Source organism: Elgaria multicarinata, chromosome 9, assembly GCF_023053635.1.
Source record: "Elgaria multicarinata webbii isolate HBS135686 ecotype San Diego chromosome 9, rElgMul1.1.pri, whole genome shotgun sequence".
In the NCBI taxonomy this organism is placed as follows: Eukaryota; Metazoa; Chordata; class Lepidosauria; order Squamata; family Anguidae; genus Elgaria; species Elgaria multicarinata.
In genome coordinates this window covers 4,292,142-4,314,748 of record NC_086179.1, presented here as the reverse complement: position 1 = coordinate 4,314,748, position 22,607 = coordinate 4,292,142, and the positions used below count along the sequence as shown (strand labels likewise).

The following is a 22,607-nucleotide window of genomic DNA, read 5'->3' as shown; positions in this document are numbered from 1 at the left end:
ACGCCATCGATTGTAAGACACACACTAATTTCAGTACCACCAACAGAAAAAAAAAAACCTCTGACACACACCCGCGATTCTAAGACGCACCCCATTTTTCGAGATGTTTATATGGGGGGAAAGTGCATCTTAGAATCGAGGAAATAGGGTAGTACATTTTTTTCTGGATGACTTCTTCCACTTTGCATAGATCCTTTTCCTGTTCATTGCCTGATTACTAAATACGGCTTAAATAAACCGAATGACTTGAGAAACTTTAAAGCTAGAGTGCATGGTTGATTTCTGTTTCATTGGGATTTAAAAGAACCCATGATTATTGCAGCCTTCCGCAACCTGACATGCTCCAGATGTGTTGGACTACTACTCCCATAATCTCCCTATGGGGGATAGCTGGCTGGGGGATCATGAGAGTTGTAGTGCAGCACATCTAGTAAGCTCCAGGTTGTAGAAAGCTGGGCTGCTATAATCTCCTTCCAGAGGGATATGATTACAACACTGTTCTTTCTTCTCTTTTCTCCTCCTCCTCAATAGGGGTGGTCCTGCACATGTTCCAGGATGGTCTTCAACCCCAGCCAGGTCTCTTGAGCGGTTGGGATGATCTGATTGGCGGGCAAGAGGAAACCGTAGCGTCCCGTGTCTCTCAGTTCAAAGGCAAAGGAGTATTTGATGCCGTAGTCATAAGTCCAATCAATGCTGCCACCACTGGCTTGGTCTGTGAGGAAGGAAACAAGTCAAGATGGACCAATGATCTGGCAGCCTAAGGCTTCACTGATTGACTACATTTCCATTCTGCCCATTAGTTAAAGAGATCCCCATCCAGGTGTCATAAAAGTGCTCAGGCAATCAGAGTATGGAAAGGATGGGCACCACTTTGGATGTTCATGGACCAGGAGGCCCAAAATTGATGGTCTAACTCAGATAAAGAGAGTCATCTACAAACTCTGAACTCTGTCAGTAATTAATGAGTGTTCCCCAGCATGACCCCCTCCAGATGTGTTGGACTACAACCCCCAGCATGATGGTTGGGGATGATGGCAGTTGGACTACAACAAATCTGGAGTGTGTCAGGCTGGGGAAGGCAGATTAACAATAATACCTAGATACCAGTTTTGGAAGGAGTGGGGGTGGGTTTCGGTGTTATAAATTAAATAAAGTGTTTATTTTATTCCCCCTGAGAAGCGATCCTTGTTTTGTTTTAGAAATACTTTAATAAATCATATGTTAAAATGCCCAAAGTACTTACAGATGACATGACAAATGTCTCCAACTCTGTATTTGGTGCCATACAAGGAAGACAATGAGTTGGCAGCAGCATTCGCCACTTCCTCCTAGAAAGGAAAAAAAGAGTCCATGGTGAAGTCCATGGGATACTTGGCTCAGCAATACTAAAAGTGACAAGGATCATGGAATTGTTGTAGATCACAAGCTGAATATGAGCCAACAGTGTGATATGGCTGCAAGAAAGGCAAATGCTATTTTGGGCTGCATTAATAGAAGTATCGCTTCCAAATCACGTGAGGTACTGGTTCCTCTCTATTCGGCCCTGGTTAGGCCTCATCTAGAGTATTGCGTCCAGTTCTGGGCTCCACAATTCAAGAAGGACACAGACAAGCTGGAGCGTGTTCAGAGGAGGGCAACCAGGATGATCAGGGGTCTGGAAACAAAGCCTTAAGAAGAGAGACTGAAAGAACTGGGCCTGTTTAGCCTGGAGAAGAGAAGATAGAGGGGAGACATGAGAGCACTCTTCAAATACTTAAAAGGTTGTCACACAGAGGAGGGCCAGGATCTCTTCTCGATCCTCCCAGAGTGCAGGACACGGAATAACGGGCTCAAGTTACAGGAAGCCAGATTCCGGGTGGACATCAGGAAAAATGTCCTGACTGTTAGAGCAGTATGACAATGGAACCAGTTACCTAGGGAGGTTGTGAGCTCTCCCAACCTTCAAGAGGCGGCTGGACAGCCATCTGTCAGGGATGCTTTAAGGTGGATTCCTGCATTGAGTGGAGGGTTGGACTCAACGGCCTTAGAGGCCCTTTCCTAACTCTACTATTCTGTGCTTCTAAGTTGCGAAACAACTGTGTGATCTTTGGCGTATCCACTACCATAATCAGAGGGCAGGATTTGGCCCCTGGGCCTGAGGTTCTGCACCCCTGCACTACAACCACAGATTTCCACGGACTCGCAATCCATTCCGCCCTGGCAACTAATCCCATAACCTTTTGTACCTGTTTACCTTATCTAAATATCAATCCAATAACCAAGACTGTTTATGGTAACCCATCTTCTCCCTTTCATCTAATGGCCAAACTACAGCGGTTGTTGCTGGCTGCTACGTCAGCCACGTCCAGCGCCTCACCAGTTCTTTGTAATCCCGGGCATTGGTGCACTTGTACCCGTATGGATACATCAGGAGCTGCGAATAGCTGTGGATGCTGATAAACGCCTTGAAGTTCCCGTGGCTCTTGATAAAATCCGCAATGGACCTCACTTCCACTTCGGAGAAGGGGCTGGGTCCGGAGTAAGAGTCAGAACAGGGGTTGTCACTGCTTCCAGGTCCTGCCAGGATGGAAAGCCGAGGGAAAAACACATGGCAAATGGGAGAGAGAAGTTCAAAACAGATCAATTCGCCCAAACCAGAGTAGAACACTTTCCGCTAAAGTGACGCCTTTCAAATGTGTTGGGCTTTCACTCCCATCATCCTAGCCACCATGCCTGATGGTCATGCTGGTCGGGGATGATGGGAGTCATTGCTCAATGCATCTAGATGGTGCCAGGTTTGGGAATGCTGTCGCAGAATCACTAGCCACCACGTGCTTCCAGCCCATGGCGAATTGGGTGAACGCAGAGGAGGCCCAGTAAAGCCGCCAAGCGGACGTTGCTGAAGTGAACCTGCCGACATATTCCCTACTCGGCTTTCATCAGAATCCCTTGACGTTTCACTTTCCGTCCCCAATTGTTGAGTCTTTACAAGGTTCGTAAACCGCCCAGAGAGAGCTTCAGCTATGGGGCAGTATATAAATGTAAATAATAATAATAATAATAATAATAATAATAATAATAATAATAATAATACACGAAAAGCATAGATAGTCATGCTGGTCTATGGAGGGGGCCAGAGGGAATCCAAAATGTGTAGTCTGGAAATATCTTTATTAGGAAATGTCTTTATTAGACTATTTTTTTAAATAATGGACACTCAGGTGAATTGCATCCCTCCCTGAAACTGTCTGCCTCATGCCCACGAGTGTGGATCTTCTCGATCATCCCAGAGTGCAGGACACGGAATAACGGGCTCAAGTTACAGGAAGCTAGATTCCGGCTGGACATCAGGAAAAACTTCCTTATTGTTAGAGCAGTATGACAATGGAACCAATGACCTAGAGAGGTGGTGGGGTCTCCCACACTAGAGGCCTTCAAGAGGCAGCTGGACAACCATCTGTCAGGGATGCTTTAAGGAGGATTCCTGCATTGGGCAGGGGGTTGGACTCGATGGCCTTGTAGGCCCCTTCCAGCTCTACTATTCTATGATTCTATGATTGTGGGATGCACTCACAGGAAAAGTGCAATACCCCCAGTAGAGCCAGTGTGACGTAATGGTTAGAGTGTCGGACTGGGAGTCATAAGATCTGGGTTCTGGTTTCCGCTCGGCCATGGATGCCCACTGGGTGACTTTGGGCCAGTCACAGACTCTCAGCCCAGCCTACCTCACAGGGTTGTTGTTGTCAGGATAAAATGGAGAGGAGGATTATGTATGCCGCCTTGGGTGTCATGAAGAAGAAAAATAGTGGGATATAAATATGAAAAGGAGGACTGGGCTCCTGTATCTTTAAGTTGTATGGAAAAGGGAATTTTAGCAGGTGTCATTTGTACACATGCAGCACCTGGTGAAATTCCCTCTTCATCACAACAGTTAAAGCTGCATGAGCCCTGGCCTCTTTTAAATCTGGTCACTCTAGTATAGCTCCTGTAGCTTGAACTGTTGTGATGAAGAGGGAATTTCACCAGGTGCTGCATGCATACAAAAGACACCTGCTGAAATTCCTTTTTCTATGCAAGTGTTAAAGATACAGGAGCCTGGTCCTCTTTTCCATAGGGTCACCCTATATAAATGTAATACATAAAAATAAAAAATAGCCCATTGCAATGCTGCTTGTAGTTTATAGCCAAAGAGCAATGATTAGTAGTGCTTGAAACCGCCTGCCCTGGAGAGGTTTTGCAGACTTCATCGGATTACACTCTGCTAGGTCTTGAGAAATTTCACGTGGCACCAAGGGGCTTCTGGATTGGAGGAAACATCACGGCCAATTGATTCCTCCATTTTAAAAATATGAAATCTATAAATTACTCAGATTCATCTCTAGGGTGAGTTTCCACTGGAGGAGAAACAATTGAAGACTTTAATGTTGACTTCGTAATAATCTGTTTAGTTACGGAGAAACAATTTTATTCATTTATTTATTACATTTTTATACAGCCCAATAGCCGAAGCGCTCTGGGCGGTTCACAAAAAGTAAGCAATGCTATTGCCCCTTTAAGATAGAGGGCTATCAGTTCTTTCTTTTAAAATAACTTTGGGATAGTCCTTCTTAGCCTAACCTACCTCACAAGGTTGTTGTGAAGATAAAAATTATGGGGGAGGCTGCAGGTGCTACCCTGAACTCCTTGGAGGAAGGGGGATTGTAAAGACGAAATTAAGCACCCAGGCCTATCCAGTAGAATTTTAGGATACTTTTAGTATGATTTTAGGATGCTTTTAGGATGTTTTTAAACAGTCTATACCATGTTTTTAATCAGTATTTTATGTATTTTACGCTTGTTGTTCCTCCTCACCTTGATCCAATCGGAGAGGCGGGCAAGAAATTAAATTATTATTATTATTATTATTATTATTATTATTATTATTATTATTCACATTTAGACAGAAAAAAGCCCTACAACTCCCACCCACCCCCCAGCCAGCATTGCTGAGAGTTGTAGGCATAAGTGTGCGCAGCACATTTCATTAGGGTGTGCACCCAGGGAATATTTTTTAAAGACAAACATTTATTGAATATCGATCATAAAGGACATTGTTTTTTATCATTCATTTTTAAATACTGTAGGCATTGATGCCCTACTCAGCAGCCAGGGGACCGTTCCCATGTGTTTGTCCCCCCTATGGCTCCCTACTCAATGGCCCCCTCATTTCGCCGCTTATTTCTTGGGGCATTAGGGTGTGCCTGGGCTCACCAGGCACACCCCTTGCGCACACATATGGTTGTAGGACTTTTTGTGTGTCTAAACATGCCTAGGATCGCACTCTAAATAAATACATTGTGTGCTCCACCATTGCCATCTGACTTCTGCCCAACTCTGCCTCCATCATGCTTTATTTATTTATTTATTTATTTATTACATTTCTATACCGCCCAATAGCCGGAGCTCTCTGGGCGGTTCACAAAATTAAAAACATTCAAAGTATAAAACAACAGTATAAAACCATAATACAAAATACAATATAAAAGCTCAACCAGATAAAAACAGCAGCAATGCAAAATTACAAATTTAAAACACCAAGTTAAAATTTATTTATAGACTGTTAAAATGCTGGGAGAATAAAAAGGTCTTCACCTGGCGTCTAAAAGCATACAATGTAGGTGCCAAGCGAACCTCCTTAGGGAGCTCGTTCCACAGCCAGGGTGCCACAGCAGAGAAGGCCCTGCTCCTGGTAGCCACCTGCCTCACTTCCTTTGGCAGGGGCTCGCGGAGAAGGACCCCTGAGGATGACCTTAGGGTCTGGGCAGGTACATACGGGAGGAGGCGATCCTTCAGATAGCTTGGCCCCAAGCCGTTTAGGGCTTTAAATAATACCAGCACTTTGAATTGGGCCTGGACCTGGACTGGCAGCCAATGAAGCTGGAAAAGGACTGGCGTGATGTGGTCTCGTCGGCCAGTCCCTGTTAGTAAACGGGCTGCCCTGTTTTGTACCAGCTGAAGCTTCCGGACCGTTTTCAAAGGCAGCCCCACATATAACGCATTGCAGTAATCCAGACGAGAGGTTATCAGAGCATGGATCACTGTAGCTAGGCTATCTCCGTCCAGATAAGGGCGTAGTTGGTATATCAGCCTCAGCTGATTCCTTTAGTGAGGCTCAACAGAGCTTCTGCAGTCCCACAGGGGAAGAAGTACTACTGGGCACACGAAACCCTCATACCTTCTTTTCCCTAGGGCTGTTCTTTGCAAATAATAATAATAATAATAATAATAATAATAATAATAATTTATTTATTTGTTACCCGCCTCTCCCTCTGGATCGAGGCGGGGTACAACACAAATGCAAACACCATAAAATACATGTAACTAATTAAAGCATTTAAAACTAATACATTATTAAAAGCAGCACATTATTAAAAGGCAAATTTAAAATTCCCTTGGGTAGGCCTGCCGGAAGAAATCAGTCTTCATGGCTTTATTAAATTCTGGAAGACTGTTAAGTTGACAAATCTCTCCCAGCAGGCCATTCCACAAACTGGGAGTGGCAGAAGAAAAGATCCTCTGGGTAATAGTTGTCAGCCTTGTTTTTGTTGGCTGGAGTAAATTCTTCCCAGACGACCTGAGTGTGCGGGGCGGATTGTACGGGAGAAGGCAATCCCGCAGGTAGCCTGGACCCAAACCTTGTAGGGCTTTAAAGGTGATAACCAACACTTTATACTTCACCCGGAAACTAATTGGCAGCCAGTGAAGAGATTTTAAAACTGGTGTAATGTGGTCAACCCTAAGTGTACCGGTGACCAGCCTGGCTGCAGGGCTAGGCACAAAGCTAGCCCTATGTAGCCACTTGAACCTCTGCTGCCAGCAGCTTAGTAGCGATCAGGGGCAGAAAGTAACAATAAGGACTAGAATCGTGGCACCAATGCAGAAAACGTCCGGTAGCAAATTTAAGTGGAGATTCCCATGGAGGGGAACCACAAGTGGAAGGAAAATGATAGCACTTCAAATACTTAAAAGGTTGTCACACACAGGAGGGCCAGGATCTCTTCTCGACCCTCCCAGAGTGCAGGACACGGAATAACGGGCTCAAGTTACAGGAAGCCAGATTCCAGCTGTACAGCAGGAAAAACTTCCTGACTGTTAGAGCAGTACGACAATGGAACCAATGACCTAGGGAAGTTGTGGGCTCTCCCACACTAGAGGCCTTCAAGAGGCAGCTGGACAACCCTCTGTGAGGGATGCTTTAGGGTGGATTCCTGCATTGAGCAGGGGGTTGGACTCGATGGCCTTGTAGGCCCCTTCCAACTCCGCTATTCTATGATTCTATGATTCTATGAAAACGCAAGCACCGTTCCTACAGGATCAGCCCAAGATGAAATCCCCATTCTACCTCCGAAGCCTGCGTCCCAGTTCCTGTTTGGATCCACACCAATGCAAGTGCTGCCGGGAATCCTGGAGCGGGTCTTCCGCCACATACGATTCTGAAATGGAAAGAGAAAAGGCTGCGATTGCGAAACAAATCCAAACAAACAAAATGGAAAAGTGGACAAGGGATCGCTATGGCTGTACTAAGCTTCCCAGTTTGAAAGAGGAGATGGGGGGATAATTAGGGTTCGTGTACTCACTTTAGTCTGAGAGAATACATAGCCATCTGGATTTGCAACAACCATCAGGAAGACATCCATCGTGTTCAACAGGGAGGTTACCAACGGATCATGGCTGTAGTCAGAGGCAATCTGGAGATAGCGAAAGAGAGGCCACAGATGTGTCTTGTAGCTGTTTCTGGGCAGGGCCAGCTAGAGCTCCATCACACCAGTGATATATCGCACACTCGCCATGCCTGGTATGTGGTTTCGTAGCGCGGTACTCACACAACGTCGTCCCTGTCCTGCACTCATCTCAGCCCTTGTTGGATTTTATTTTGGTGCGGGGAAAGTCTGGATTATTTTCCCTTCTCGCTTTTTCCTTTGTCGGGGTGGTGTGCTAACGGAGCCTTGCTGATGAAAGGGGAATGCGGGGCGAGCGAGGAAAGGGGCAGCGGTGGCAGCGGCAGCAGCCCCTGTGCGGTCCCGGGGATCCCACCCCTTGACTCTTCCCTCCCACGACCCAGCGGACGGGCGAGGAAAGGGGCGGCGGCAGCGGCAGCCCCTGCGCGTCCTGGGGTAAAAAGTAATCAGAAAAGACTAAGAAAATGCAGCTTTTCAAGAGGGAAGCAGCTGGTTGGCTGCAGTTTGGCAATGGAAAAAGGAGCCTGGAGCAGGGAATGCCGCCGAAGCACGCCTCCTCCTCCGTCTCTTCTGACGACGATTAAGGTACATGCTATTTATTATTATTATTATTTATTTATATAGCACCATCAATGTACATGGTGCTGTACAGATAACACAGTAAATAGCAAGACCCTGCCGCATAGGCTTACAATCTAATGCTACAGTACCGTTTTCGGGGCGCCCGCAAGGATCTTCGGGGCGCTTTCGGAACGGTGTGTGGAACCGCCCCAACACTTTATACTTCACCCGGAAACTAATTGGCAGCCAGTGAAGTGATGATTCTGATTCAGTACAATGGCTATATGCTCCCTCCAGTATCAGAGGCACTGTGCCTATGTGCACCAGTTGTTGGGGAACATGGGTGGGAGAGTGCTTTGGGCTCATGACCTGCTTTTGGGCTTCCCACAGACATCTGGTTGGATGCAAGTCTAGATAGACCATTGGTTTGATCCAACAGGGCTCTTCTGCTGTTCCTATTCAGTGTGCTGTTATAGAGGATGCTTCAGGTGGGCTCACCTTGCAGTGCGGATTTTATATTTGGATACCAACATGACAACTGCCTATGCAGCTGATACTGTCTTCTCTGGAGCTTAGGTTCAGGGATAATGGGGAAAGTATATGGGGGGGGGAAATATTATAATAAAATGCTTTGCATCTATGCCAGAACAAATGGAAAGTCCTTCTTTGTAGTCCCGTTAGAAAGAGCAGCTGACCTTTTCGGCGGTCCACAAGGCAGTCGCTTGGGTGACCCACTCTCGGGCATGGATCCCAGCATCAATCCAGATTGCAGGACGGTTCGTCCCTCCGGTGCTAAACTACACAACGGAATGCAAACTTTAATCCATAAATTTATTAAATTTATATCCTGCCTTTCTGTCAAATGGTGCTCAATGTGGCTAAGAAGGATTAAAACAAGAATAAAATACAAGATAACAAAACTGAACAAACAGGTAGGTAAAATGCTAATAAAATCAATAAAACCAATGCCCAAAACTGCTACTTGAACAAATCACAACATTTACAGGAAAAAAACAGAACCTCTTTTATACCATGACTCGTAAGCCCATAAACAAGGTTATCAATGGCCAATGATATCAAAAGCTGCTGAGAGGTCCAGAAGAACCAACAGGATCTCATTTCTGCCATCTATTCCCCGTTGTAACTCATCTACCAGGGTAGTTTCCGTCCCATAACCAGGTCTGAAAACTGATTGGAATGGATCTAAATAATCCATATCATCCAGCACGTAGCTTGAACTATGGTGATAAATTTGTTACTCTTTATTTATTTGTTTATTTATTTATTACATTTTTATACCACCCACTAGCCGAAGCTCTCTGGGCGGTTCACAAAAATTAAAACCATAATAAAACAACCAACAGGTTAAAATCACAAATACAAAATACAGTATCAAAAGCACAACCAGGATAGAACCACGCAGCTAAAATTGATATGAGATTAAAATACAGAGTTAGAACAGTAAAATTTAAATTTAAGTTAAATTTAAGTGTTAAAATACTGAGAGAATAAAAAGGTCTTCAGCTGGCGACGAAAGGAGTACAGTGTAGGTGCCAGGCGGACCTCTCTGGGGAGCTCATTCCACAGCCGGGGTGCCACAGCGGAGAAAGCCCTCCTCCTAGTAGCCACCTGCCTCACTCCCTTTGGCAGGGGCTCACGGAGAAGGGCCCCTGTAGATGATCTTAAGGTCCAGGCAAGTACATATGGGAGGAGGCGTTCCTTCAAATAACCTGGCCCCAAACCGTATAGGGCTTTGAATGTCAATACCAGCACTTTGAATCAGGTCCAGACCTGGACTGGCAGCCAATGAAGTTGTAAAAGGACTGGCGTGATGTGGTCTCACCGGCCAGTCCCTGTTAGTAAACGTGCTGCCCTGTTTTGTACCAGCTGAAGTTTCTGGACCGTTTTCAAAGGCAGCCCCATATATCACACATTGCAGAAATCCAAACGAGAGGTTATCAGAGCATGGATAACTATAGCTAGGCTATCTCTGTCCAGATAAGGGCGCAGTTGGTATATCAGCCTAAGCTGATAATAAGTGCTCTTTGCCACTGAGTTCACCTGTGCCTCAAGTGACAGTTCTGGATCCAAGAGCACCCCCAAACTACGGACCCGATCCTTTAGGGAGACTGCAATCCCGTCCAGGACAGGGCAAACATCACCTATATATTTTCTATATGTTTCATTATATAGTGTCACTAGATGGCACTGCCAATATAACAGATTAACCTTGCTCATCAGGTTATCTCTCTTCTTTTTGAAAATGAGATAAAGGGGGGAAAGCACAGGAGACAACCTGAAAATTGATGACGTTGTGTAAAGGACCCACAGACTTCCATGAGTGACCAATTATGAGCGTGCAATAAATCACTCATGTAGAAATGCTCACACGACTCAGTTGGTTTTGCTGGGGGAGAGACACTACCTTTTCAGAATTTACAAATATGCACATGATTCCCCAACCTGATCGAAGAACCAGGGCTGTATGTGTACAAACAGCCCTTTAAAACACACGCAGGTAAACTGGAATCCCACCATTCAGCTGTTTGGGAGGCAGAGAATTGGGCAAGACTCCATCCTTCTCTTCAGAAGCTGATTTGCAAGATTTCAGCATTTTAAAAAGCTGTATATTTGCATTATAGACCATTTGGTGTGCAGAAATACTAAGTTTTTTGTTTTGTTTTTACAGTAGTGGGGCTGTTCTTGAAACACCCTCATGGTGTTCAGAACCAATGTACCTATTTCTCTTTAGAGCTGAGCTTTAAACAACAACAGCAACTGCTGTCCAAGCAGAAGCTGGCTGTGTGTTGCACTGATTGGCTGATGCCTGTGACGTCGCAGGAATCTCTTTCCCACCCTGTCAGAATCCCTGCCGCAGCTTTGTACTTTAAAAAAAATCTTTAAAAATATTAATAATTGGAAATTACACATAATTACAGATAAACACATAATGGTACTTTTAAGGCAAGCATTTGATTTATTAGTCTGTCTCTGTCTGTCTGTCATTCCATTTGCAAAGCTGAGAGAAGGCCAGGCTCACCCTGCAGCTGTTGGGTTGGATCCAGACTTAGTCATACTTAGAGTAGACATATTTAAATCAATGAGAAGGTAGTCAAGTTAATGAATGGGACTTAATTTCAATGGGCCTGCTCTAAGTAAAGTTTAGGGTGATCACATGAAAAGGAGGACAGGGCTCCTGTATCTTTAACAGTTGCACAGAAAGGAGAATTTCAGCAGGTGTCATTTGTATACAGTATATGGAGAACCTGATGAAATTCCCTCTTCATCACAACAGTTAAAGCTGCAGGAGCTATACTGCAGCTATACTGTGACCAGATTTAAAAGAGGGCAGGGCACCTGCAGCTTTAACTGTTGTGATGAAGAGGGAATCTCACCAGGTTCTCCATATATACAAACAACACCTGCTGAAATTGCCTTTTCAATACAACTGTTAAAAATACAGGAGCCCTGTCCTCCTTTTTGTATGGCTTTAAATATCCCACTACCAGTCAACATCCATTAGGGTGACCTTATGAAAAGGAGGACAGGGCTCCTGTATCTTTAACAGTTGCATAGGAAGGGGAATTTCAGCAGGTGTCATTTGTATATATGGAGAACCTGGTGAAATTCCCTCTTCATCACAACAGTTAAAGCTGCAGGAGTTATACTAGAGCAACCAGATACAAAAGAGGGCAGGGCACCTGCAGCTTTAACTGTTGTGATGGAGAGGGAATTTCACCAGGTTCTCCATATATCCAAATGACACCTGCTGAAATTCCCTTTTCAATACAACTGTTAAAGATACAGGAGCCCTGTCCTCCTTTTCATAGGGTCACCATAGTATAGTTAAGTCTGGATTCAACCCCAAACTCTTTACATTCTGTATGTCTTCCTACTTCCCATGCGCACTTAACATCATACCTAGCGGAGGACAGGTGTTAAATCTCTTTCAGCCCGAGGGCTAAATTCCATTTCGGAGAACCTCTCGGGTATGGGGGACTTCCTGTGGTCGGTGGAAGCAAAGGCAGAAGGGCGGGGCGAAACATTTTTAAAAATACCATCATGCTGTAGCTTAAAGCACTTACTGCTAACAAGTATAAGCCTCACACAGCGTTTTAACTGTATGAACATGAATCATACCTTGAGGACGTTAAGGGGTTGTTTTTCATAAGACTCTCCAATCTGGATTTTGCTCACAAGCTGGGGATGCTCAGCCACAATATCATCCATAGCTTTATAAATCTAAAAATGCAAAACAGTTAGTGATGGAATTTACACCGGTGGCATTTGGATGGATGTTAGGGTGAGCCAGATCTACACTAAGCAGGATATAACACTTTGAAAACGTTTTGAAGACTGTATGGGGTAAGTGTGTCCTGGGCCTCAACAGTTGTCATTACTGTTATAAACTATTTTAAAGCAGTAGTGCGAATCCTGCCCATATGAAAAGGAGGACAGGGCTTCTGTATCTTTAACAGTTGTGTTGAAAAGGGAATTTCAACAGGTGTCATTGTTATGCATGCAGACCGGGTGAAATTCCCTCTTCAGCACAACAGTTAAACTGCAGGAGACCTGCCCTGAGTGGCCAGATACAATAGAGGGCAGGGCTCCTGCAGCCTTAACTGTTGTGATGAAGAGGGAATTTCACCCGGTGCTGCATGCACACACACAAATGACATCTGTTGAATTTCCCTTTTCTATACAACTGTTAAAGATACAGGAGCCCGGTCCTCCTTTCCATATGGTCCTCCTAGCCCTAGTGCAAACTCCTGATGCCATGGAAGTCCATGCGCCCACCAGAATCTGGCCACATGCAACATGTAAAAAGCAGGTGCACTCCAGAAAGATGATTGCAGAGCCAACGGGCTCAAGTTAAAGGAAGCCAGATTCCAGCTGGACATCAGGAAAAACTTCCTGACTGTTAGAACAGTACGACAATGGAATCAGTTGCCTGGTGAGGTGGTGGGCTCTCCCACACTAGAGACCTTCAAGAGGCAGCTGGACAGCCATCGGTCAGGGATGCTTTAGCATTGAGCAGGGGGTTGGACTTGATGGCCTTGTAGGCCCCTTCCAACTCTGCTATACTATGATTCTATGATTCTAAGGAACTCCAGGCACACTCCAGCAAGCTGGGGCAAGCTGTACACTTATATATTACCTTGCCCCAAATTCAGACATTGCTGCTCATTCAAATCCTTTTTGCAAGCAAACCCATTTCTGTTTTCCCCCAAGGCATGGGCCAGCTTGGAGCAAGCAACCATTGAAGGACTCTGGCATTTGATATGTGAGCAACCAAATGCTCCTCTTTTTCCTTTTGTCAGGGCCTCGCTGCCTACAATGGCCCAAGGGAGAAGTTCAATTGCCCAATAGCAATTGACTGGGCAGGTCTCCACAGTATCAGGCACGCTCCACGAAAGCCGGGTGACACAATGGTGCTGTTAGGCAATTTCGGCAATTATTATTTATGCTGATGATCTGTTATTGTTTATCCTGAAACTCCAGTTGTCTGTTCCAACTTTGATGCAGTTGATTAATAGTTCTGGTAATTTGTCCAGCTATTCAATTAAGTGGTCAAAGTCTGAATTGTTGTTGATTGGAGATGTTATGTCTCATAGTGTATTTGCTAATTGGCAATTGCCCAGATGTTTTTAACTATTTGCGAACGCTTATTCCCAGAGTCATATCTCAAATGATCAAGTTAAATTTTAATAAGTTGATTAATGAGATATCATGGGATATAGATAGATGGGCATCTTTAAAGTTTAATTTATGGGGTAAGGTAAATATACTCAAGATGAATATTATACCTTGGTTTGTAAAACACATGGGATATTAAACCTGACAAATATTTTCAAACACTCAATGCTTTGTTTTGTAAATTTTTGGGGATTCCTTCCCATCCTTGAGAAGGATACAATATCCAATTAAAGGAGGTGAGCTTTTCTTCCCAGCTCCTGCTTTATATCATTGGGCCTATTTGTTCACTTGTACTAAATCTTTTCCACATAGATCAGATCTTCCACCTGAGTCAATTTTGGAATCTTCCAGTCTGTGTCTTCTCTCTAAATGGATATCATTAGGTTCTTAGTACTTTAAAATGGATTGGGTTCCTCCCACCGTTGCAGCTAGTTATGCCACACAGTTAGAAACTCTTGTCCTTCTTACTATGTCTAATGAATGATACGCGCCATAGTTGAAACTGCTGCTGCCACGTTCTCTTTGCTGATTGTAGTCCATGTTTCGGGTTTCTTCATCCACTATGGCCTAAAACAAGAACATCTGTCAGGATGGAAAATGCTCTCTCTCTCTCTTCTCTCTCTCCCAAGTCTCTGAACGCAGCTCCACCCACAATTGCAGGTTCCACTTATAGAAGATGATGGAGATGATGATGATGTCCAGGTTTAGATCTTGGAGACCAAAATCCAAGCCTGGACATCATCACCACCATCATCATCATCATTATCATCACCATCATATTGTCCTCTCTGCACCTGTTCCGTTGGATCCCACTATATATATGGACCTTCTTTTAATGTTCTAATGTTGCTAAGTTAGGCTTCACTGGTACTTGTGTGTGTGTCCTACCTGGATATCTTCTATGAGGATATAGTACTTGATCTGATGGGACTCCAGGAAGACTTTGACAACTTGAAGACAGTCGAAGGGCACTTGGACATCTGCTGGCTCATTAGGGTATGAAGGGAATCGCCAAAAATCAAGCTGACAATCAGAAAAGCAAAACGGGTTAAGGAATCATTGGAAGAGATCACAAGATGCTCAAACACATCTCCAAACACAGCAGAAACACAATCCTATAACAGCATAGGGCAAAGACAGATGTAGGATTTAGAGTTTCTCTACATGCATGCTCATGAATGGTCATTCATGGAGGTTTGCAGGTCATTTATATGATGCTGTCAACATCCAGGACATCTCCCTCACCTTTCCCTGGTAATCTTGCTTTAAAAACAACAACACAGAGATAATGGAGTATTTACAATAATGGCAGAATTAATTCTGCCACTAGATGGCGAGCTTTCATTGAACATTATGGAACACTGCTCAGAGGGGAAGTTTTCAATTACAAATCATGTGGTTGCTGTTGGTCGCCATGTAAAGGAGCCCATTACAAATGTGGAAAAAACAAGGGAAAAACCTCGGTACAAGTGCGTTTCCCCCCCCCTTAATGTAGAGATGCCCTTATTAGTGTCATGGCTGCCCTGGGTCCACCACATTCAGCTCAAAGCTATTTATTGTATTTTATATTGTGGTTTTATACTGTTGTTTTATACTTTGAATGTTTTTAATTTTTGTGAACCGCCCAGAGAGCTCCGGCTATTGGGCGGTATAGAAATGCAATAAATAAATAAATAAATAAATAAAATTTCCCTATTGGGACAAACCCTGAAAAAGAACTGATCTGAAAAGGGCAGTTGGCGTGTTGGGTGCAAACATGCATATGCAAGTCCTGAAGCCTTGAGGGCAGTGGGGAGTTGTTCGGGGTATTGAATAATTTTCCAGAGTGCGTGCTGACTGCGAATGGCTGGAAGCACACTGGTCTTACTTGAGGAATAAATCAAATACTCAATTCGCTTTGTCAGTAAGAAACTTTACTGACAATAAATAATTTCCTTTACAAATGGTCATAGAATATTTACAGCATACTTCACCAAACAAAGATAATAACGACAACAAGTTGGCAACCTGACAATAACTTGACAACAAGATGTCTTTAAACATGGACATCTTAAATACATTTTCCCCTTGGCTTAATTAACCAATTGTCTCTATTGCAGGTCTTGCACGTAGACCAAACTGCCAGGCTCCGGTCTGGACTCCTGCTGGCATTCCAGAGACAATTCTGCCAAGCACACATTTAGCTCCTTAAAGTCCTTTTCTTTCTTCTGTGGATACAAATCTCCCCAACAGGAGTGACACATTTTAAAGCCCAGAGAGAGAAAGGCTTCTTTGAAAGGGCTCATATGGAGTGGGAAGGTGGCAGGCTGCGATAGATTAGAGTTCTCTCTTTCCTCTACTGCTTCTTTGTTTTCAGTCAGCCCTTCTAACGTTGATTTTAATTAAAAAACAACAACATATCACTGTCTGGGCTCAAATATGAAAATATGTGCATAATGTGTAGCGAGACCCTGAGGACAGGGAGGTATTTTTCTCCTTCTACCAAAGGGGTCACTCCATTAAGCATCACACAGTGCAGAGTTTTTATTTATTTATTTATTTATTTATTTAATTATTGCATTTATATCCCGCCTTTTTTCCTCCAAGGAACCCAAGGCGGCGTACATAATCCTCCTCCTCCTCCTCTCCATTTTATCCTCACAACAACAACCCTGTGAGGTGGGTTGGACTGAGAGTCTGTGACTGGCCCAAAGTCACCCGGTGGGTTTCCATGGCCGAGTGGGGACTAGAACCCAGATCTCCCAACTCCCAGTCCAACACTTTAGCCACTACGCCACACTGGCTCTCAGTTGAACTGCGGGATTTGCCACCTGAAGATGAAGTGATGGCCACCAACTTAGATGGCTTGAAAAGGGAATTGGACAAATTCTTGGAGAAGTGGAAGGTTATCATTGGCTACTGGTCCATATAAGAACATCAGAAAAGCCCTGCTGGATCAGACCTGAATGAAAGCTGAATGAAAGCTGAATAAGTTTATTACGGTATAACAACCAGCACTCCAATCAAACACCATGCAATTTAACACATTACATTACAGATGTAGAACGTGCATATATTATTATTGTCTAGCCTCTTTACGGCGTGAGATGGCTGCAGCACAAAATCTGGCCACTTTCACAGTAACTTGGGCATTCATGCCTGACAAAAGGTAATCTAAACAAAATTTGTCTGTTCTGCCCAGGATTTTTTTTATGAGTGGTGTTATTAAGGAAACTCTGAGGTCTTTATACAGGTGGCAGTAAAGTAAAACATGGACTATTGTTTCAACATCCCGACCCACATGGACATTGCCGTTCACTGTAAGGGATTTTTTAAAATCTGCCCTCCAGCAATGCTGAAGGTAAAACATTAAACCTGGGGGGGGATCTACACAGCGTCGTGAAGGCACTTGCGTGCGCCTGCAGTGCGCCCCGAAACTCATTGTGTAGATCCTGCCCTACCTGCCAGAAGAGGAGGAGGAGGAGGAGGAGGAGGCCCCGCATCGCCCCTCGCGGGGACGGGGTGAAAAGTTTCCGGGCTCGCCGGCTTCGCTGGGGAATCCAGCCGCGTCCTTGCCACCGCCACTGCTGCCGCCCACCTCCCCGCCGGCCTCCTGCTGCCGGCGAAAGAGCCACCCGGGTCGGAGAGCTCGGCGGAAGAAGACGCCGCCCCGCCTTCTTCCGCTGAGCTCTCCGACCCGGGTGGCTCTTTCGCCGGCAGCAGGAGGCCGGCGGGGAGGTGGGCGGCGGCAAGAACACGGCCGGATTCCCCAGCGAAGCCGCCGAGCCTGGAAACTTTTTGCCCCGTCCCCACAAGGGGCGATGCGGGGCCGCCGCCGCCGCCTCTTCTGGCAGGTAGGGCAGGATCTACACAATGAGTTTCGGGGCGCACTGCAGGCGCACGCAAGTGCCTTCACGACGCTGTGTAGATCCCCCCCTGGCTAACGTAAAAGCTCTTCTGAGCCTCGGAACGGTCAAGTTTATCAGGTACGTGGCAAGTGCCGGAGGACCACTATTTTTCCTGAACCCCGGGTTCAGGCTAGCTCGACTCAGTTGATCTTGTAGGTCGATGTCTTGAATCCTTTGGGCAATATCCATTTTTGCTTTCTCGTATCCTAGGTTCAGGACCACAGTCATGGAGTAGGGATTGCAACTTCCTATTCAAAGTATCTTTCCACCTTGAATTGAAAGTGTCCGTTAAGAGTAAGTGGAGCTAAACCCACAGGGACAAACAGTAATTTTAACCAGAGATGAAACTTACGTAGCCATATACGGGCCTCTAATGAGATCTGGCCTGCCTCCAGCCTTACAATTGTATTTTGAAGGCAGGACGGGACCGCAAGTATTGCCCTCAGAAATTTAGTTTGTACAGCTTCCGGAGGGGCCAAGTTTTCATAGACACAAATCTCTGAACCATACAGCATTTGAGCTAAAACCTTCGCAGCAGCTGGATCAGACCAGGAGACCATCTAGTCCAACATTCTGTTCATGTAGTGGCCAACCAGCTGCTCATGGGAAGTCCACCAGCAGAACATGAGTGCAACAGCACCTTCCTGCCCATTTTCCACATTAGCATACTGGTCTGATACTGGAAGTAGTATAGAGCCGCCAGGACTAGTAGCCACTGACACCGTTCAAATTGGTGGACATCACTGTGTCTTGTAGTAGCAAATCCCAAAGTTTAACTATGCGCTTAGCTGTCTTGATTCTCCCTCCAAACAGCTTCATGGTTCTCCAGGTTCTAGTATTATGAGAGAGGGAGAAGAATATCTCCCTATCCACATTCCCCACATGGTTATATGCTACCTCCAGTATCAGTGGTGGTATGCCCTTGTACACCAGTTGCTGGGGAACACAAGCGAGAGGATGCTATTGCACCCATGTGCTACTTGTAGTTTTCCCACAGGCAGCTGGCTGACCACTGGGGTAATAGAATACTGGACCAGATGGACCCATGGTCTGATTCAGTAGGGCTCTTATGTTTCAAGCAGAATTCAGCTTAGCTCATCACCGTTTATCAGCTGAGGCTGATATACCAACTGCGCCCTTATCTGAACAGAGATAGCCTAGCTACAGTTATCCATGCTCTGATAACCTCTCGTTTGGATTACTGCAATGCATTATACGTGGGGCTGCCTTTGAAAACCGTCCGGAAACTTCAGCTGGTACAAAACAGGGCAGCACGGTTACTAACCGGGACTGGCCGGCGAGACCACATCATGCCAGTCCTTTTCCAGCTTCATTGGCTGCCAGTCCAGGTCCGGTCCTGATTCAAAGTGCTGGTATTGACATTTAAAGCCCTAAACGGTTTAGGGCCAGGCTATCTGAAGGAACGCCTCCTCCCATATGTACCCGCCCAGACTTTAAAATCATCTACAGGGGCCCTTCTGCGTGAGCCCCTGCCAAAGGAAGTGAGGCAGGTGGCTACTAGGAGGAGGGCTTTCCCCGCTGTGGCACCCCGGCTGTGGAATGAGCCTGTATGTTTCCAAGCCCAATTCAAGGTGCTGGTTTTGACCTATAAGGCCTTACACGGCTTGGGACCACAATACCTATCGGAACGCCTCTCCCGACGTGAATATACCCGGTCACTACGTTCAACATCTAAGGTCCTCCTCCGAGAGAGGCTCGGAGTGTGGCAACGAGGGACAGGGCCTTTTCGGTGGTGGCCCCCAGACACTGGAACGATCTCCCTGACGAGGCACGCCTGCCGCTAACGCTGCTATCTTTCCAGCGCCAGGTTAAGACTGTCCTCCTTGCCCAGGCATATGGCAACACATCTTAATCACCCACATGTTTATTTTAATGGTTTTTAATGCCCCATGTATGTATGTTCTGTGTTTTAGAGTTTTAAATTTTGTATACTTGTTTTTATCTCACTTTAGAATTTCTGTGAACCGCCCAGAGAGCCCTGGCTATGGGGGCGGTATATAAGCTCCCCAGAGAGGTTTGCCTGGCGCCTACACTGTATTCCTTCCGTCGCCAGGTGAAGACCTTTTTATTTTCTCAGTATTTTTTAACACCTAATTTAACTTACATTTAAACTTGCTGTTTCAATTCCATATTTTAATCCATATCAATTTCTGCTGTGTGGTTTTATCCTGGGTGTGCTTTTTATATTATATATTGTGTTTTGTATTTGTGCTTTTAGACTGTTGGTTGTTTATTGTGCTTTTCCTGGTTTTAATTTTTGTGAACCGCCCAGAGAGCTTTGGCTATTGGGCGGTATAGAAATGTAATAAATAAATAAATAAATCACCGAGCAACCAGGGTGACTAACTCTAGAGATCGTTGGAAGGGCTGCCACTCTGTGTCTTTACATCTTGGGACAGTCAGTCAGCCCGGATATTCACCTGCATTTCCTGTTCCCTCCTGCTGAAGAGAAGAGTCTGGAATATGCTGTCAACTGCCAGAGACCCAAAAGTCACACAACGACACCTCCCAAATTATAGTGTACCATTGTGGCGTGTAATTGTAAGCAGCTTAGAGAGGCAATTTTCACCTAGAGCAGGGTTCGACATTAATAAGCAAAGAAAGAACACACACACACACACATCTTAACAGATTTTGGAGCAACAATGTCTGCACTGGTGCAATGTAAAAGTTGCTGCGATTACGCAAAGCGTAGGCCGGGCTTGAGATGTCAGTAAATGCTTTTTCGCATTCCCCGAATGAGCTGTCCTGTCAAAACATTAATTGGCACGTGGAGAGGATCATTAACCAACGCCCTCCGCCAAAACACAGTACCTGGAGCGGTTCCAGCGCTTCCAGCTCCTTCAATAGGCGGACCTGCTCCTCATTGTGTGGTTCCACTCGTAGAACCTGGTCGCTACAATAACAAGATTATTAATTAATTTATTACATCAGCTGCCTGCTGCTGTCTGCGGCTTTGTGTTCCTTTTTTGGGCAAGACATTGGATGATTCAGGGTAGATTTACTGGCTCAGTTTCCTTTGGATCAGGAGCGGGGAACTGTAACTCACAGCATCCTTCACCTCTGGCTAGGGTTGGTGGAAGAGGAGGGGGGTGGATCCTGGCTCTCCACACAGAGGAGGGCCAGGATCTCTTCTCAATCCTCCCAGAGTGCAGGACACGGAATAACGGGCTCAAGTTCAAGGAAGCCAGATTCCAGCTGGACATCAGGAAAAACTTCCTGACTGTTAGAGCAGTACGACAATGGAACCAATGACCTAGGGAGGTTGTGGGCTCTCCCACTAGAGGCATTCAAGAGGCAGCTGGACAGCCATCTGTCAGGGATGCTTTAGGGTGGATTCCTGCATTGAGCAGGGGGTTGGACTCAATGGCCTTGTAGTTAAAGGAAGCCAGATTCCAGCTGGACATCAGGAAAAACTTCCTGACTGTTAGAGCAGTACAAAAATGGAATCAGTTACCTAGGGAAGTTGTGGGCTCTCCCACACTAGAGGCCTTCAAGAGGCAGCTGGACAAGCATCTGTCAGGGATGCTTTAGGGTGGATTCCTGCATTGAGCAGGGGGTTGGACTCGATGGCCTTGTAGGCCCTTCCAACTCTGCTATTCTATGATTCTATGATAAGTACTATTATATTAAAACCATTTCACATCTAAAATGTCACATGGGAAGTGTTCATAGCAATTTTTTTGCTTTTAAGATATGTGTACATCTTTCGGAGACAATGTAATGATACCTCCCAAATGACAGACATTAAACCCTACAGCTCAGCCTCCCCCAAACCTGGTTCCCGCCAGATGTGTAGGACTACAACTCCCATCATTCCCAGCCACTTGCAGTCCAAAATAACTGGAGGGCATCAGGCTGGGGGAAAGCTGCTATAGATCCCAGCATCTCTGTTGAAATATTTGATAGTGGATCAAGAAAGCATTCCGGAAAGACTGGAATCGAAAAGATAACTCACCCCACAAACGTTTTCAGGCTGCAGGTAGCCCCGATGAGAACCCCGAAAAGCAGCAGCAGTCTCATCTTTGAAAAGCTGTTCAGGAAAATTAAGGTCCGGCTAGGTTGTATTTATGTGGACATGTCGTCAGGGGCCTCCTCTTTGTACCTTCTCCAGAGGGATGCCATGTGCTTGAATTCCCAGGTAAATCAAAAGGTTCAAGGCACCCAGGTAGATAAGAAAGTATCTTTCCTTCGGAAGGTGCTGCTTACCATAATGTAGCGATAGTGAAAGGGTAGAGGAGTTTGATCAGCTGGTTCGAGGAAGCGCTAAACTCACAGCCGTGCCCAAGGCAAAATTACTCACTTTTCCCCAGCTACTGGATGCGGTAGTCCAGGCATTCCAGAAGCAACCTATGCTCATTTAGGACATGAAATGTGATGTTTCAAGGCTGACCTGCATCTCTGAACGAGACCTCAAAGCCACCTCTTGTGAGCTTAGGCAGCTATCTAGATCAGCCTTCCTCAACCTGGGGCGCTCCAGATGTGTTGGACTGCATCTCCCAGAATTCTGGGAGTTGTAGTCCAACACATCTGGAGCGCCCCAGGTTGAGGAAGGCTGATCTAGACAGAGATAGCCTAGCTACAGTTATCCATGCTCTGATTAACCTCTTGTCTAGACTACTACAATGCATTTTACGTGGGGCGGCCTTTGAAAACAGTCAGAAACTTCAAGTAGTCCAAAACAGCACAGTGAGATTGTTAACAGGAACTGACTAATGTGATCGTACTTTTCCATCTGCATTGA

At 45.4% G+C, this 22,607-nt stretch overlaps 1 protein-coding gene across 1 annotated transcript; it reads right to left on the bottom strand.

Moving 5' to 3' along the window:
* Positions 1-524: 524 nt before the first annotated feature.
* On the bottom strand, positions 525-21,959 carry CPA2 (carboxypeptidase A2). Its single transcript, XM_063133911.1, has 11 exons — positions 21,822-21,959; positions 20,678-20,759; positions 14,844-14,978; positions 14,424-14,522; positions 12,399-12,500; positions 8,954-9,055; positions 7,596-7,706; positions 7,361-7,451; positions 2,357-2,556; positions 1,244-1,328; positions 525-712 (listed from the first exon to the last, which is right to left on the bottom strand). Exons 1-11 carry the CDS (start codon positions 21,884-21,886, stop codon positions 525-527), a joined length of 1,260 nt encoding a protein of 419 aa, XP_062989981.1. The 5' UTR covers positions 21,887-21,959.
* Positions 21,960-22,607: the final 648 nt, after the last annotated feature.